The sequence below is a fragment of the Carcharhinus amblyrhynchos genome, chromosome 5 (genome assembly GCF_965287045.1).
Source record: "Carcharhinus amblyrhynchos chromosome 5, sCarAmb.v2.hapA, whole genome shotgun sequence".
Lineage (NCBI taxonomy): Eukaryota > Metazoa > Chordata > Chondrichthyes > Carcharhiniformes > Carcharhinidae > Carcharhinus > Carcharhinus amblyrhynchos.
The window spans coordinates 94,995,744-95,014,378 of NC_137328.1; the positions used below are offsets into that span (position 1 = coordinate 94,995,744).

The window sequence follows — 18,635 nt, forward strand, 5'->3', positions numbered from 1 at the left end:
GAAAAGCACCCATTGATTCCAACTCTCCGCTTCCTGTTAGATAACCAATCCTCAATCCACGCTAACACCTTACCCCCAACTCCGTGCACCCTAACCTTCTGCAGCAACCTTTTGTGAGGCACCTTATCCAATGCCTTCTGGAAATCTAAAAACACCACATCTACCGGTTCCCCTCTGTCTACTGCACTAGTCACATCCTCATAGAAATCCAATAAATTCGTTAAACACGACTTCCCCTCAGATTACAAAATGCTTCATGGATTCTTACTGTCAAAAGTTGCTTTGACATTTTACAGGAAGACTATTTTGCAAATGAGTAAGACCATAAATAGGTTAGCATTGTTCAAAAATCATACCCTTTATTTACAGGTTCATCACCATCCACCCACTGAATATTTACAAATTCTCTTCTGTCATCTGGATCCAATTTTCCACAAATGATTTGAAAGTCTCTCTTTTCCCGTAGAGCTCGCCTTAAACCCTCCATTGTTTCTGGAGTAATTTGTACCATAAGTCCATCTGCAATCAGAATTAATCTCATTAAAGGAACAAGGGAAAAATAATTTCTGGTCTATAGAAGCAGGAATCAGACTCTCAGGTTTGGCTGAAGGCTACAGAAGAATTTTTAAAACAAATTTCCTTTTTCTAATGCCATAACTTTATTTGGGGTTGAAAGTTCACACAAAAAGAGAAAGATGTGATTGGCACATGGACATTCAAAGAACAACATGATTTTTTCCAGGAGTTGCCTGTATAGAGTAGAAAATTAAACTAAACAGGAGTCTGTGACACACTCCAATGGCATCACCATCAAATCATGTGACTAGCTCTTAAGGTAATCATGCAACCACTTAAATATATAACAAAGCCTGTCGACAATACAAGGGAGGAAAAGCAGGAGTAGAGCCACCATGAGAAACAATGACGGTATAATTCCTAACAGAATCAAATATAAGGTGCAGGCCATTCGGGTCGTCGGCTTGCTCCACAAAATCCGGTGTTTGGATCTGTCATCATAAGGCAGACGGTCTCATCCTTATTAGAATGCAGCACCTGTGTTCATATTTGGTCCAGACGTTGGGACTTTACAGAACACTGACTCCATAGGGTAGGCACAATGCAGTCTAAAGACGCCAACAGATTTAGTCCTGCCCAAGGAAGTCTGTCGGGGAGGGTGGGGCAGAGGGAAAAGGTGGTGCCAGAACCAAAATAACGTAAATTGTTCAAAAACAAATGTGATGTAAATAGTTGGGATTAGTTAAAAATTAATAAGTAGATAGAATATTGCAGGGAAAAGGGGGTGGTGTAAAGGGTTAATAGAACAGAAATGCTAATGAATAGTGTAGACAATGTTGCAACTATAACATCAGCGGGCTTGTGCTCAAGTCTCTGTACAGCAAACAGGCAATTCAGAAGAGATATGCCTGCTCAGTAGCCCACTTTGTACATAACATACGTGGTGTAAATGCCCAAGTCTGGCTACAGTTTCTCTTTGTATGACTCTAAACATGGAACATTCCTCAAATACGGTAGCAGTGGTGGTGGCGGCGGCATGAATTAAAGCAACTATAGGTGCCATACGACAAATACATACAGTCCACAATTGCAATGATTCATGGGCAAACTGACATCTCTCAAGTGTCAGCTACATCCTTACCCAAGAAGGGTAGTGACACACAGAGTTTGCTGTTGCAAGAAGTACCAAGCAGCCTCAGGTCTCCTTACCAAACACAGCAGCTCAGTCAGTTCATTCCTGTACTTCACTGGCCAGCCGCTGACCATATCATTAGCACTCAGAGGCTTGTTAAAACGTCTGCAGAATTGGATTCCACGTTGGAGGCCTTCATGGAGGCCCACTAGGCATTGCTAAGTTTTTCACTGCTATAAGGCAGTTACAACTACAGCTCTCATAAATCAATGCCAGTCGCTGAATCACTTCTTACTACTCCATGATCTCTAGCTAGTCCTTGCCAACAGCATCTCGGGACAGACAATCACTTCAGTCAGGCTATCCCAACTATACAAATTCATCCCACCCATTATACACAGTCCTCTACAAGGCCCACTCATCCTGCAGGGTCAAATGGAGTAGCCCCAAAGTTAAAAAGCAATTGGACGTAAAAATTAAACATATGAAGGCCACAAGGTGCAACTGTCTGAATAATACTTCAATTGGACTTAACTTACAATCTGAACGACAGACTCTAGCTTTGTATTTAACTATTTGTTTTCTTACCTTCCACTATACTGGATTTAGCAAGAAAGCCCGAGGTAGATTTCAGAGCTCCATTAAACACCACAAAAGAGGCTCCTGTAACTATAGCACATTGGAAAACATAAATTACTTAACACTGAGCTTCATAGTATTTCCCAGTTTCCGCCAAAACTGGAAGACCAAAATGCAAATTACCTTTCCTGGACTTCCCAGCAATTGTGTTTGCCTGAGTTTGATAATTGTTATCATCATTCTGTATGCAGACCAGGTGAGAGTCAGCATCCAAACTAAAACACGTTCCCATGGTAATCACATGTTCATTAGATGAAGATACTACCTTCATGACCTGAGAAACAGGAATGGCAAAATTCTTGGTTGGTATAAATCATCACCAGTTTTAAAACAATACAGAATGGATGCAAAGCCAAGATATCCAATTGTACAATGGCTTATAGAGAAAAGAAATTCAAGAAAATAAAGCACGCAGAGAAATTGAACAGAATGAAGTTATGAAAATATTACTAGTCATGTAAATGTGAAGAGTTTAAATGGGATATTCATGTGTCTTAGAGAATTTGAACATAGGCCAAGACTATGCACATTAAACATTAAATCTGGAAATATTGGAATATATGTATAGGAACTTTAAACATATGAAACAAACACCAAAGCTCTGAGTAGTCAGGCAGAAGTGACTGAATGCTTTCCTGGAAAAATGGATATTAGAAGGGATTTTAATAGCTTAAAGGTAAGCATGTACATGCCCAGGTAGAGAGTAGAAAGGAAACTGTCATAGTTGAGTATATAGTCAACATGTCTGAAGTTGAAATTTTTGACATCAGATAGACAGCATTGCACAGGAGGCCAGAGTTAGCACACCATACAGGATACAAAGCTGGAGGAGTTTGGACAAGGATTTTCAATTTGGTTAATAGGAAATTGGTGTTGGAAGCGAGGTATTCGAAATAGGATTGTCAACAGGACAAATTCAGGTGATAGAATTTGAAGGATTGTTAATTATGGAAGAAAGTTGGGTTCTAGCCAGGAAAAATATTGAATGTCTTTAATTGAAAACTGATTCAACATTGTTGAGTTGAGCAGGCTGGATAAATGGTTATAAACAGGGGTGTGCTGACTATAGTAGCATGTGGTTTTACGACAGGGAAAAGCAATTTCTTATTCTTCACGATGATTTTACAGTAGTAGGATAACTTAGCTGTGTAATGCTGGAGCTAAATCTTAGTGAATGGCACTGAATGTGTCATTCATCTGTTGCATTGTGGCTAGTGCCTTGTGTAATGATGAGCCAGAGGAGAAGGAAAGAGTTTGGAGCTGCTGGGGTGAAAGAAGAAACAGAAGCACAGGACAAAAGTTTCTTTTCCAAAGGACATAGACTGAGGATATGTGGGATTAAGAACACACAAATGACAGATGAATGGTAATGAGACAAGTAAATGGTCAGAGTCAGCCACAGCGATGGAGGGAGGTAGTGAGGCAGTGAGGCTAAAAGTAATGGAAAGATTAAGAAAATGGTTGCAGACGAGGGATTTTATTAAATTACTGTGGAATTAGGAACGTTGCGTAAAAATGTGCATGGAGGGATTGAAGAGGAGAGATGTGCAAATGCAGAAAAGCAGCCATAAAAAATGAAGGACTTAGGTAAGATTTAGTGACAAGCATTTCATCCCTGCCAATTCAGTTTGCTGGGGCTGATAGACAAAAAGATCAATTTTGGAAATTGAAGCAAATGAGGTTACAACTCAAAGTACTAGTGATAGATATTACAACTCTAGCAGAGGACATGAACAAATTTATTCTGTAAGCAAGGCTTAATTGTGGGATGGGGATGATAATAGGAGGCTGGGAAGGACATAATGTACAAAGATAGGATGGTGGTTGAGTGAGTAGCTGCCAAACCAAACATGTGAATGGATAAATCAGAAATAAACAAAATTCCATGAGCAGGTAGCAGAAGCTTAACTAGTGATATTGTCCGAGTTCGAGCTTGTTAAGCGGTGGTACAGTCTGATGCTTTTGAATCTATGCCTACCTCATCTATGAATTCAGATTGGTATATTTATCATAGATTTGTGCCTACTTGGTAATCAGATAAGGAAGTCTGAAAGTTGGTGTAATAGGTGTCATTTGTGGGGACTGGACTATAATGTTGTCAGCCTGGCTGATAATGCTTAGTTAAAACTAATTTCTGTGATTTTAAAATAGTTAGACAAAAAAAAAAGAATTATATCCAAAAAAGGCGCACATCAGTTCATAGCATCCAGAAAAGGTTTCAAACTTAGAAAATACATTGAGCTTCGCTCTAAGTGGAAAAAATTTTAAAATTCAGACAACAGGAGATGGGAAGTGGATTTAGATACAATAGTTATCACTATAGATCATCTCCCTAAATGATCACTGTCAAAATGGTAATCTGATAATGGACAAGTGATTGTCATTCTAAGGGGAAGTCTTTTGCAACTATCCATTTCTAATAGCAATAATTAAAAAAGCATCAAGTAGGAATAACTTCTTCAAAAGCGCATACAGAAAGCACAACGAAAGAAGAGAGATGCATCAAAACCCAGTTACATAAATTTGCACATTTCAGAAACAACTCAAGTGCGCCTTTCTTTTTGGGAGGCATTTGGAACAAATTGCTTAGCCAGCCACCTTTGAGAGCAGTACTCAACAAAATATATATTGTACTGCTTGGCTTGATTTTTAACTTTTGAAAGTTGTTCTATTCAATGCTGTGTTGTGAGGTTTTAAAAACCTGGCAGTAATCAGATTATCTCACAATTTCAACATTCATGACCTTGCCAAGAAAGTTTAAATCTTTTGTTCTGCTTATGATATTAAATACTCAGTGATGGATACAAAGAAAGTAATTCAAAAAATAAGCTTTTCTTCCTACAAGAAATGGTTCAGTTTAATTCTTACTACTAACCTCATTGTACCTTCTCTTCGGTATTTTAATAGAGCTTTTCCCCATCTCCACAAGTAGTATTAATCCCTCAATTGTGGGCAGAGTATATTGGTAATTTCGAAGATCCTGCAAAGAAGAGTGAAAAACGTGAGCACAAATGGCAAACAAAGAAGCACTTATAGAAGTATTTTTGGCCATAAGTACTTAAAATCAGCACAAAACTTTCTTGAAAAATATGTAGAAAATATAAGCAAGAGTAGACTACTTGGCCCTTTGAACCATTCAATATTATGGCTGATCATCAAATTCATCATCTGATCCACCTTCTCCCATATCCCTTTAACCCCAAAGGCTATATCTAATTCCTTCTTGACATCAGACAATGTTTTGGCCTCAACTACTTTCTGTGATCGTGAATTTCACAGATTCACCACTCCCTGGGTGAAGAAATTTCTCCTCATCACAGTCCTAAAAGGTTTACCCCATCCTCAAACTATGACCCCTAGTTCTGGCCTTCCCCACCATCCGGAACATTCTTTCTGAAACTATCCTGTCTAATGCTGTTAGAATTTTAAGTTTCTATGAGATCCCCTCTCACTCTTCTAAACTGGAATGAATAGAATCCTAACCAACTTAGTGCCCTCTCATAGACCTGCCACCCCAGGAATCAGTTTGGTAAACCTTTGCTGTACTCCCTCTAAAGCAAGGACATCCTTCCTCAGTTAAGGACACCAAAATTGCACACAATACTCCAGGTGTGGTCTCACCAATACACTATGCAATTGCAGAAGCACATCCCTATCCCTGTACTTAAATCCTCTTGCTATGAAGGCCAACACATCATTTGCCTTCTTTACTGCCTGCTGTACCTGCAGGCTTACTTTCAGCGACTGATCACAAGGACACCAAGGTCTCATTGAGAATCCACCTCTCTCAATTTACACCCCTTCATAATAATCTGCCTTCCTATTTTTGCCACAGAAATGGATAATCTCACATTTATCTGCATTTTATTGCGCCTGCTATGCATATGCCCACTCACTCAGCCTGTCCAAATTGCTTTATCAGTAACGTGGCTATGATTCGGGACGAGTGAATGTTGCAAGTTAAAACTCTTACAACAATTTGTATAATTGAATTTGATTTGGCCAGCAAAAGGAAAATAACTACAACTGCTCACTAACCCAAACTGTTCACTGAATATATTCCAAGGAAGTTTGCTTGTCCAGCAACTCTGGGACTATAATGTAATGTGGGACCAATGCCCAAGTTAGCAAGTTACTCAATTGTGAGGAAAATACTAAATTGGTAGAAAACCAATAACAAACTAGGATAACAGATGGGTCAGATCTGATGACCTTGGTAAATCCTCGTAATTAGCAAACTGCCTCAGACTAATCAAGCAACATTCCAACAGTCATACTCTCAGAATCATGCCTATCACTCAACATGACAGATTTGTCAGGTTTATCTTATCACAGCAGCCAATACAGTTGGATGGGAGTTGCCCTAAAATTTCTGAACATTGACTCTGAAGTTGTGCTTCAGGTCAAATCAAAAATAAAACCTCATCAAAATTCTTCATAATTTTGAACACCTGTATAAGCACCCTGTTAAGCTGTTTTAATAACTTGATAACTGAAGCCTCCCAGAACTTTTAGCATCTTAGTAATCTTTTCATTTGTAACTTAACCAATAGCTATCCGTCCAATCTTGCACCACGTTCTCCTGTAATTGCTTAGAAACTTAAAATAATCACACTCCTAAGCTGTGTTATATTAATAGCACAAATGTCCACATAACCATGTCTGAAGTGACACAAAAGCATGTCTGATCTTTCTTGGGGTGGGGGTGCATCATTACAGTAGAGTCTCAATGAGCCACTGAAACTTTGTGATAACCAAGAAGGCCCTATTTTCATATGGATGCATTTCTATGTAACCCAAAATACGTGCAACTGTAATCTATGTCAGGGCAGCACAGTGATTAGCATTGCTGCCTCACAGCGCTAGGGGCTCAGGTTCAATTCCCAGCTTGGATCACTGTGTGTGGAGTTTGCACATTTTCCCCACGTGGGTTTCCTCCTACACTCAAAAGATGTATGGACTAGGTGGATTGACCATGCTTAACTGCTGTTTAGTGTCCCGTGATGAGTAGGTTAGAGGGGTTAGCGGGATAAATATGTATGGTTGTGGGGACAGAGCCTGAGCAGGATTGTTGTCAGTGCAGATTCGATGGGCCAAGTGGCCTCCTTCTGCACTATAGGATTTCTGTGATTCTTTCTATTTCTATGTCAAAAAAGCACATTCATGTGTCAAATGAAAGCACATTAAAATAGTGTGTGAATGGCTTCATTCTATTTGTTCACACCTTACAATGGCTTGACTTTGTAAAAACCTTGGGCTTAACACTGTAAAATGTCAGGAATTAGCACCAGCTTAGCATATTGTCTTCAGATGTGCATGATACAATCCATCATATCAACACAGTCAAACACGTTTCAGCATTTTCATGTTGCAATGCATCTCCATGGCTTTTGCAGCATTGGGTCGGGAAACACATAAGCAAGCTAGTGGGCATTCATCAGACTCGTCTCTCAGTTGAAGAGCACGCTGCGTTTCTGATTGCATCATCTATCAGTTCCATTTTGAAGCAGACAACGTCATCCACTGCCACATAAGTTTTCATGGTTGCCTCTGCTGGAATTGCCATACCAACGTCCAGCAGGTGAGCAAAAAGTGCTTCAACGGATTTCTTGGCCTTTCTCAACATCTTGTGCAGTCGTAACACGTTTAATCAAGCATTGTGAAAGCAGTTGGCAATAGTAGTTTCTGTTACCATCTTCCATGCCTTTTTCATCATGAACACAATCTTTACAACAATTGGATTTTACTCCTGCTTCTTACTGATGGCCTTGAATCTACATTAGTCCAAAATGTTTGCCTTGTGTTTAATAACAGTGAAGAAACTCAATGGTAGAATCTCCCAAATCTTTCACAATGTCTAGTTTCTATTTCATGCCATAGTTTTCCATGTGCCGTAGCAACTTCACCTTCTCTCTGATCAACAGCACTTTTAACTCTCTCAGTTCAGCCAAACTTGATGGCTTTGCATGTCCTTTCACAGGGAAATCCTGATGTCAAATAATGGCTTGCTCAGCACTCCATGGTTTTGAGCTTGTTTGGTTGAACTCTGCTCGGATTAGTCAGTAGTCATATAGCAAGTTTAGATACATTTGGCTAATCAAGATTTACCCATGCGAATTTCAGTTTATCATAGGTATTTTTCTATGGGATTTGCCATTCTGTTGGCAGGTATGGTTGATGGCTTTGACATAACCAGAATCATTCGAATTCAACTCAGAGGTTTCACTATATTTAGATCCTTTCAGTCTGAAAAACCTCCAATCAACACAACTGTTTGCTTTCTGTCCATTAAAGTTACCACTTTTCCCAAATACCTTAATATCAGTAGAAATCCTTACTTCCAGCTTCTTATGCAAATCCATATGCAACATCCACTTAATTTCCTTTATCAATATACTGTTATTGCCTCAAATATCACAATTAAACCTATCAGACATTACTTAGCTTTCACAGTTGCACCTTGGCTGTCCTTAATTAAGTCATGTTTCCAAACATGTTTCATTACTGTTCAAACAAGTTATGTTTCATTACTGTTCTACAATCTATTGGAACTCTGCAAAAATTAACACTTTTTGTTTCACATCTACTAACAGAACACTCCTAAAGGCAAATATTCAAATTCAATAACATCCTGCAGTCTCGAATGCATCCATCCATCTGTGTTGAGTTTACACAACTTTGCATTCTTGCTTGCAAGTATCAGAAGCAAGAGTGAGCCTACTATTTTTTGAACACATATGCAATAGAGAACAGGAGGACGTAGAGAGAAAATACAGAAAATAGAATATTAACCAAAACACTCACTGCTAGCAAATTCATGATGGTATGACCCGTTTCTCCAAAGAGTGCTTTACGGAAGCGAACACTCATTAAAGGACAAGGATAAACTGCAAACAAAAGTATTTATCAATTAACAACTCTGATGGTTAGAAATTGATAATATTGAATTGTTGCCACAGTAGTAGAAATAGAAAACATTGGAAGAACTCAGCAGGTCTGGCAGGGTCAGTGGACAGAGAAATAGAGTTAATATTCAAATCAATATGACTTCTTCAGAGCATTTCTTCAAACAACAGAAGCCTCATCAGTGTTATAATGCAACACACTTAAGACACACATCATGAGCGACATAAGATAGAATTATGACACATGACTTAAGTGATTTAAAAAGTAACCAGCTTAAAATGGAAGACATTTTGTTGTCTCAAAATTTGTCTAATCTATTAGGATATGTATATGCTGCACATATTCTATTACAAAATACTGCAAAAACAGTGTTATGAAGGTCATGTTAAAATACCCACCATTGCATTTTGAGTCTGTGAAACTCTTCTCCAGAAAGTAGTGGAGGCATGGTCATTGAATATTTTAAGGCAGAGATAGAAAGATTCTTGACTAACAAGGGGACCCAAAGGGTAAATGAGAAAATGGCAGTGAGACCACAATCAAATCAGCCGTGATCTTACTGAATGGAGGAACAGGTTTGGAGACCGAATGGCCTCCTCCTGTTCCTATACTGTATGTTTATATCCTTAGTGACATACGTTAAAATGGGAATTGTATGCAATGCCTGTAGTTGGCAATGTTAATATCATTACTGAGCTGTTGACAGTTCCTTGTAACACCACAAATAGATCAGTATTTTCCACCAGTTAACTGAAATTCATGTCCAAAAGGAGATTTCAAATAAAACTAAAATATTAATGACTCTGCAATTAACATTATGTAATTTATTTTTGGAATTATCTGTTGGATTTCTTAATTCCTTTATTGAAAATTTTGCTTGAAGATCTCAGCCTGACAAAAAAGCCTGGCTTGAATCTAATACTTTCTCCCAGGATTGGGTGTAGGGATTTGGATTGTATAGGCTCTTTATTTTCCTGAATGAAAACACTAATAGTCAATTGATCAGACACTAAATTTCAAAAGCCTATTCTGTAAATCAGTAACTGCTGAGAAAAAAATGTTTTGTGCATTCTGTGAAAGAGACAGGATGATAGGTACAGAGTAGACGGAGTCATAGATGTCTTTCTTCCTCCAAGTTTGATTTTGTTTTAATGACTGAAGGAAATGAACACGGAGTAAGTCGAGGGTATGAGGTACTGCTGCTAATGAAACAATGCCAAATTCACATCTTACGCATAAAATTTCGCAACAGTCACTATAAATGACACAGCACTTGTTAGCTTCTTTCCTACCAATCAATCATGGTGTGTGGGCTTTGTACGATAATATACCGTGGATATCGTTGTTTCACAAAAACAGAAAACTACAAATCCTACGATATACCTAACTCTCACACACACTATACATTAAAAACATCCAATGTAGATAGAAATTGCACTTGCAGCACTCAAGTGATATTTCCTATTCAGACTGAAGCAGAGCTGAGCATTAGGTTTCAAGTGATCACTTTCATGAGTAGACAGTTTTCGTGCAAATTTAACTTCTGCATGCGTAATTTTATGCAGATACACATTCAACTGAATCAGAAATACAAGATGACACATGAAAGTACTGAAAAAATTAAATGTAAGTGTTATGGAACATTTTAAGTCATTGTTTTTCTGTGGAATCTGTCATAACCAATCCAGCAAATCAGTTCTCTAATTGACCAATTAAGAAAGAATCACACAAAGAACATATTATTTCATAGGACTCATGTCACAGTGGAGACTAAACTTTACTCTCCTGGTGAGAAACATGGGAAAGTACAGTTCTGGAAAAGACTGCAATAATTCTGGTTCAGCGGAAAAACTAATATGTCCCCAAATACACATATCTATCTCTACACCTCCAGGGGCAGCCCACTCCACACATACACCATCTCCTTCAATTAAATTTAAGTGTCTGTATCAGAGCAGTTTGGATGGGCTGAACCAATCCACTTCTGTTCTTCCATCATTCTCAAGTTTGTGGCCATTATGAATATGTTACTGGGTTCAATTGATTTATTCTCTTCAGAGTTTTCCCTTCTTAAAAATAAATGATCTTCAACTTCCTGAGATTGCTGATGGCTTCAACAGCTATTTTTGCACTATTGTCAAAGTCAAAATATCTTTGGACATCCAAATTGAGTACAGCAATCCGAGGTTGTGATTGTAATTACGCAAGGATATTTTGGCCTTGGAGGGAGTGCAGAGGAGGTTTACTAGGCTGATACCGGAGTTGAGGGGGTTGAGCTATGAGGAGAGGCTGAATAAACTAGGCTTGTACTCGTTAGAGTTTAGAAGAATGAGGGGAGATCTCATTGAGACGTATAAGATGATGAATGGGATGGATAGGATAGGGGTGGAGAGGCTCTTCCAGCTCAGAAAGGACAGTAGGACTAGGGGGCACAGCCTCAAGATAAAGGGGGGGCGGTTTAGAACGGAGTTGAGGAGGAACTTCTTCACTCAAAGGGTGGTGAATCTCTGGAATTCTCTGCCCGTTAAAGTGGTGGAGGCTGCCTCGCTAAATATTTTTAAGACGCGGGTTGATGGGTTTTTGATAAGTGAGGGGATTAAGGGTTATGGGGAGAGGGCGGGAATGTGGAACTGAGACACGACAGATCAGCCATGATCTTACTGAATGGCGGGGCAGGCTCAAAGGGCTGGATGGCCTACTCCGGCTCCTATTTCTTATGTTCTTATGTTCTTAATTCCCAAGATTTGTACTGAATGCCTTCAGCTCAAATTTGGTTAGCTTTCATAATCGCAGATATCAGCCAGCTGTTCACCAATAACTCCAAAATCATTTTTTGCTGCATTCTTTATTCTTCTGCACCTACAGCCACTTTTGCTATGTTTGCAAAAAAATCCCTTTTCCCTACTCTAGATACAAGTATAATATCTAAATCCTATTGTCTGTGGTTTACCTATTCCTTCAGTTCTTTTTGCAAAAGGAACCATAATCATTAAGATGCAAGTTCTTGCTGTTTGAACGCCTGCCCCAAATTTGATAGAATCTACAAATTTGATCAACTTTGGTCCTGTCCCTTGGTCCCAATCAGATCTATACAATCCACAGAATCCTGGCACAGATATTTCTGGTAACTCGGAAGAAAATACTTGTCACGTCAAAGTAGTTATATTCATAATCATGCTTTGCTTTCTCTGGCTTAGCCAATATCAATGCACCGCAGAATATTTCATTCTATTTCAGCACCTTTCTCCCTTGTTGACTTACTTCTTGCATGTCATATTAAAAGCTGAAATCTTCCTAAATTGCAGACATGAAATTTGTTTCCCAAAAGGTCCATTGGTTCCTCCAAGTAAACTTGTTAGACAAGACTTCATTCCCAGTCCATAACAACTCCCCCTTACAACTATAGCTTGGTTTGGTTCCTGTTCTGCCCAAGACCACAAAGAACTACAAAAGGCTGTGAACGTAGCCCAATCCATCAAGCAAACCAGCCTCTAATCCACTGTCTATGCTTCCCGCTGCCTCAAAGCAGCCAGCATAGTTAAGGACCCCATGCATCCCAGTCACACGCTTCCACCTTCTTCCTTCAGGAAAAAGATACAAAAGTCTGAGGTCACGTACCAACTGACTCAAGACTAGCTTCTTCCCTGCTGCTGTTAGACTTGTGAATGGACTTATGTTGCGTTAAGTAGATCTTCTCTACACCTTCGCTATGACTGTAACACCACATTCTGCACTCTCCCATTTCCTTCTCTACGACGCTATACTTTGTCTGTAATGCGCGCAAGAAACAATACTTTTCATTGTATGTTAATACATGTGACAATAATAAATCAAATCAAACCCTTTTTCCAGGATGCTTCACATACTTCACCTACTGTTGATTTCACTGGACTATATATCCCTGGATTATCCAATGCCCCTTCTAAAATATTAATAGAAACATAGAAAAACTACAGCACAATACAGGCCCTTCGGTCCACAAAGTTGTACCGAACATGTCCCTACCTTAGAGATTACTAGGCTTACCTATAACCCTCTATCTTACTAAGTTCCATGTACTTATCTAAAAGTCTCTTAAAAGACCTTATTGAATCCGCCTCCACCACCATTGCCAGTAGCCCATTCCACTCACCCACCAGTCTCTGAGTGAAAAACTTACCCCTGACATTTCCTCTGTACCTACTCCCCAGGACCTTAAACCTGTGTCCTCTTGTGGCAATCATTTCAGCCCTGGGAAAAGGCCTTCTGACTATTCACTCGATCAAAACTCTCAGCAACTTATATACCTCTATCAGGTCACCCCTCATCCTTCGTCTCTTCAAGAAGAAAAGGCCGAGCTCCTTCAACCTATCCTCATAAGGCATGCTCCCCAATCCAGGCAACATCCTTGTAAATCTCCTCTGCACCCTTTCTATGGCTTCCACATCCTTCCTGTAATGAGGCGACCAGAACTGAGCACAGTACTCCAAGTGGAGTCTGACCAGGGTCCTGTATAGCTGCAGCATTATCTCTCAACTCCTAAACTTAATTCCTCCATTGATGAAGGCCAGTACACCATACACATTCTTAACCACAGCTTCAACCTGCACAGCTGCTTTGAGCATCTTATGAACTCGGACCCCAAGATCCTTCTGATCTTCCACACTGCCAACAGTCCTACCATTATTATATTCTGCCATCCTATTTGACCTGCCAAAACGAACCACTTCACACTTATCTGGGTTGAACTCCATCTGCCACTTCTCTGCCCAGTCTTGCATCCTATCAACGTCTCGCTGCAACTTCTGACATCCCTCCACACTATCCAAAACACCTCCAACCTTTGTGTCATCAGCAGAAAATTAGCTCAGTTTCTGGATTAATAGTCTAGCAATAATACCATTAGGCCAAAGCCTCCCCTAATGTTTCTATGTACAGCTGAAGGCATGAAGTACAAATGTTAGGAATTAGAATGTATATAATCACAACCTAGGATTGCTGTACTCAATTTGGATATCCAAAGAAATTTTGACTTTGACAATAGTGCAAAAATAGCTGTTGAAGCCATCAGTGATCTCAGGAAGTTGAAGATAATTTGTTTTTGAGAAGGGAAGACTCTTAAGGGAATAAATCAATTGAACCCAGTAATGTATTCATAATGGTCACAAACTTGAGAATGATGGAAGAACAGAAGTGGATTGGTTCAGCCCATCCAAACTGCTCCAATACAGACACTTAAATTTAACTATTTGAAGGAGATGGTGTATGTGTGGAGTGAGCTGCCCCAGGAGTTGTAGAGATAGGTATATGTATTTGGGGGCACATTAGTTTTTCCGCTGAACCAGAATTATTGCAGTCTTTTCCAGATCTGTACTTTGCCATGTTTCATTAATGTTCTATTATCTGCAATACAACATATGGGCATTATTCCAATTTTCAATGATTTTTCAAAATTTAAAGGAAAACCTGTGTTTGATTTTGCTAGCCTTTTTTTAAAACTAACCTTCTGTGAAATCCATCCATAACTGCAATTTAATTATCTTCATTACATCAGTTGGTCTCACTTTGCTATGTGTTCATTTCAACAATCTAAAATTCAATACCAGATCTGCTTCACCTGAGTTATAAGTAGAGGTGAATACACAAATTGAATATGTAGTCAATCTATGGTCAAAAGGGACAATGCACTACTGTCATTAACCATTGCATCAAATTCCAGGCATGTACATAAATATCAGGATTAGTTCACAAGTTATTTCCAAACCAGTAAAAACTCACCATTATATTCTGCACCCAACCTTAGCATGAGTCGTATTGGAAAGACCTTTGCCCAAGGTACTTCTAGTTTCTGAATGAGGATTCCAAATAAAAATGGACTACTTGGAAGCAGTACATCTGCTAGTGACTGGACAGTGGGTACAATGAATAGAAATCCACCATGATCTTTACTCCCCAGAAAATTTTCAGTGAAGGAAATATTTCCTAAGTTTCCAATGGTTTTTCCTGTTTGACCAAAAGGGAATAATTAGCAAGTTTTGGTTTAAAAGGCTTAAAAGTAAGCAATATTTACGACTTATACTTCTACTGTACCTGTAATGTAATAAAATATCTCACAGCAGCATTAAGAGAAGTATTATACTGAGTCACGAGAGATATTTAAGTCAGATGACTAAACATTTGGTCAGAGATAGATTTTGAGGATCTTACAGGAGGAAACAGAGGTACAGGGGCTGGCAAATGTAGGAGGGAATCTACATTTCGACACCTACAATGTGCCCCTATATTTGAGTGTAAATTATTAATATAAGCCACTTTATTGTTGGCGATGAAGATGGAGCAGACGGTGAAAAGTGGCTTAGAATGGAGAACTGACTGGGAATTATCATTGCATTCTGGGATGATGTTGGACTCGTGAGCAATTTTAGCATGGGTGGCTAAACCTTTCAGCTCTACATCCCTTGGACTTAGAAAGCAGGGATGAGGGTTAAAATCAAGAGAATAAATAGGATGAGGGAAAAGACAGAATTTGGGAAAACACATTTCTTTAGAAGATTTTAACTTGAAACTGGGATTGCAGCAGTTTATTTCTTTAAAACGCAACTTTCATATGCCCTGAACTAAGTTACTTTCACATTAACTTCACAACTTTGTTTGTTACAGAAGCTCCGTAATAAATATATTTTTCAAATTAAGTTGGCTATAAATATCACTTACAAAATCCAATAATCAAGTAAATAATGGTATATTATTGCAGGAATTTGTACATTGATTATTTATATAATGGGGCATTATAGTCATACCTTTAGTTGCATCCTGGTAAAGTGTAATAAAAATGTTAAAGATGTCTTTGGGAATTGTATTTTCATCAGGCAAACACACTAAAAGAATGACAACTTCTGCCTGGCCCACACCATGTAATCCATTGGAAACAAAGCACCAGCATTTATTTGCAGCATCTAGGAATCAGAGATAACAAAGAAAAATGCAAATTTCTGTGAAAACTGAGTCCATTAATCATGTTGGAATACACTTCTGACAAACCGATATAAACACATTGTTAAGTGTTAGAAACATTGTCAGCTAAAGAAAGATGTCAGAAAGAAGCACTGGGAGAAAACTGAGACGAGGCAAGCTTGTCAGAATAGCAGGAAGCAACTAGAGGTCAGTACCAGTATTGTTGCTAGTCGCGTCCTTAGACTGTGGGAGGAAACCAAAGAACCCAGACAAAACCCACACAGACATGGGGAGAACATGCAAACTCCACACAGACAGCTGAAATTGAACATGGGTCCCTTGTGCTGTGATGCAGCAGTGCTAACCACTGTGACACCATGCTAGACCATGAAAGACTGAAGTGAAGTAATGCAACATGGTCACAGTGGAAGCGATGTTTGAATTTGATTAGGGCCCTTACAAAATGAAAACCTCATTGGGGAGTTCAGAATTTTAGGCAAACTAGACATAGATTGGAGTAGCTAAACATTCAAAGAGAAAGTAAAGTGGTTGAAAATGGGGTGATTATTTGAACAGATCAGAAAAAGTCAAGAACCATTTTATTGAGCAGCAGGTGATGATTGTGATTTTGAAAATGCTGGACAGTATTAGAGAGAACCTTTTTTTAAAAAAAACAGCATGGGAGCCAGTAGCGAAGTTTGGTAGTCAGTAGTTTAATATGAATGGGACCAAATGAGCAGGTGGCAGCTTCTGTACACCAAATTAATTCAAAAACACCAGGAAGAGAATGGAGACAGAGAGACATAGTTTCAAGGAGAACCTAAAAGAGAGGCAGCAGAAGCAGCTGAATAGATGATCATAATCACAGCAAAGAAGCAGCTCACAGTCCCTGCACTAGTTGTTGGAGGCAAGAGTGGCAGGGATATGAGAGAGGACCTTTATGAGGCAGTTAGTAGTGCAGAAAAGTTCATTGTGGATCTCCAGGAGTAATGAATGGTTTGGCAGAGGAGGGGGAAGGGTTGATAGCACTTATGACCCAGCCAATTAGTTAACGGATATTTAGTTGTGCTGCATGTACCCTTACATTTGTACCCTCACACCTGATGGCCAAACAAGGGATGGCAGTCAGCAAAGATTCTGCAGGGCCAAGAGCACAGATGACGTGAATGTGTGAATGAGCAAATTGATGGCCACAGATATATTGTGGTAAATAGAGAGACAAAGGTTAAAAAGGTGGTAATTTGGCTGTGCAGTTATAAAGAAATGGTCAGAGATAATTTTGTCAGTAACCATCTGCTATCACGTGGCAAGACTGAGGGTGGCCACGATAATGGATAAGAAAGATTATATGGAGGTGTAAGTTTAGAGAATGTTGGGGGACAGTCAATTCAGATGAGAGATTTGCTCAGATGGAGGATTAACACCACTCAGACTGGTTGGGCCAAATGTCCCATTTCCTATTAGAAGTTCTAAATATTTCTATAGGAACTGAAACTGAAGTCAGTAGATGAGAAATCGCTCCCTGTTGAGTGAAGGAAGAAAAGTGGGAAAGTATCTTAGGAGAAAGTTGAATTGGAGCTTGGCAAAGTCAGGGGTGGGGGGGCGCGAAGAGATAATCCAAGGTGTGACTTGGTGATACTGACTAACCACTACCAAAGTACTTTGGTCAGGGTAGGTAATTCTGCCTAGAACATATAGCAGTAAGTGACTGGGCGCTGCTACCAGTAAGCAAAGTTTCAGTCAAAACTTTGGTTGTCAATACAATCACCCACACTAAAGTTATGGATAATCTGCCCATGAATAAATAGACATTCTGCAGGGAAGTTCAAGAAACGGTGAGGATTGCTTAATATTAAAGCTCATTATAGTAGAGGTGGACTTGGTAAGGATACCATGAAAGGGGCTGGGAAGTGTAACCCCAGCAAGTAAAATAGGCAACATTTGGGGTTCAAAAGGAGACAGTTGCAGGTGCCTTGACAGGCCCTTCAGAAAATGACAAGGGAAGCAAAGGGTAGAAGTAGTTTAATACGAATGGGATCAAATGAGCAAGTGGTGACTTCTGTATACCAAGTGAATTCAAATGCACAGGAAGAGATAGGAGATGAGGAGACAGTTTCAAGGAGAACCTAAAAGGGAGGCAGCAGAAGCAGCTGAATAGATGACCATAATCTTAGCAAAGAAGCAGCCCAGAGTCCCTGCACTACTTGTTGGAGGCAATAGTGGCAGGGACAGGAAAGAGAGGAGCATTATGAGGCAGTTAGTAGTGCAGAAAAGTTCATTGTGAATCTCAAGGAGTAATGAATGGTTTGGCAGAGGGCAGGAGAGAGGAGCTCCAGCCTAAGCTAGTAGCCAAAGAGTAGAAATGCCAGTGATATAAACAGATGTGAGTTGATTAACTGGACAAGTATAATATTGTGCTATTATACACAAGGAAGGAGTTCATTAAACTTTTGTACCAAAGCAAATTTCTACAGTACTGGACATATTATTGTACTCCTTGAATGAGTTA

At 39.3% G+C, this 18,635-nt stretch overlaps 1 protein-coding gene across 4 annotated transcripts in view; it reads right to left on the bottom strand.

Moving 5' to 3' along the window:
* The window catches only part of LOC145343190 (zinc finger FYVE domain-containing protein 16-like), a 75,597-nt gene that overhangs the window by 10,367 nt on the left and 46,595 nt on the right, over positions 1-18,635 (bottom strand). For all 4 annotated transcript variants that reach the window (XM_080189213.1, XM_080189212.1, XM_080189211.1 and 1 more), the window contains 7 exons: positions 15,973-16,128; positions 14,951-15,175; positions 9,092-9,174; positions 5,163-5,267; positions 2,411-2,561; positions 2,237-2,317; positions 357-519 (listed from right to left, as the gene is read on the bottom strand). In XM_080189213.1, the coding sequence (XP_080045339.1) occupies positions 357-519; positions 2,237-2,317; positions 2,411-2,561; positions 5,163-5,267; positions 9,092-9,174; positions 14,951-15,175; positions 15,973-16,128 (964 nt within the window). The remainder of the gene's footprint in view (positions 1-356; positions 520-2,236; positions 2,318-2,410; positions 2,562-5,162; positions 5,268-9,091; positions 9,175-14,950; positions 15,176-15,972; positions 16,129-18,635) is intronic.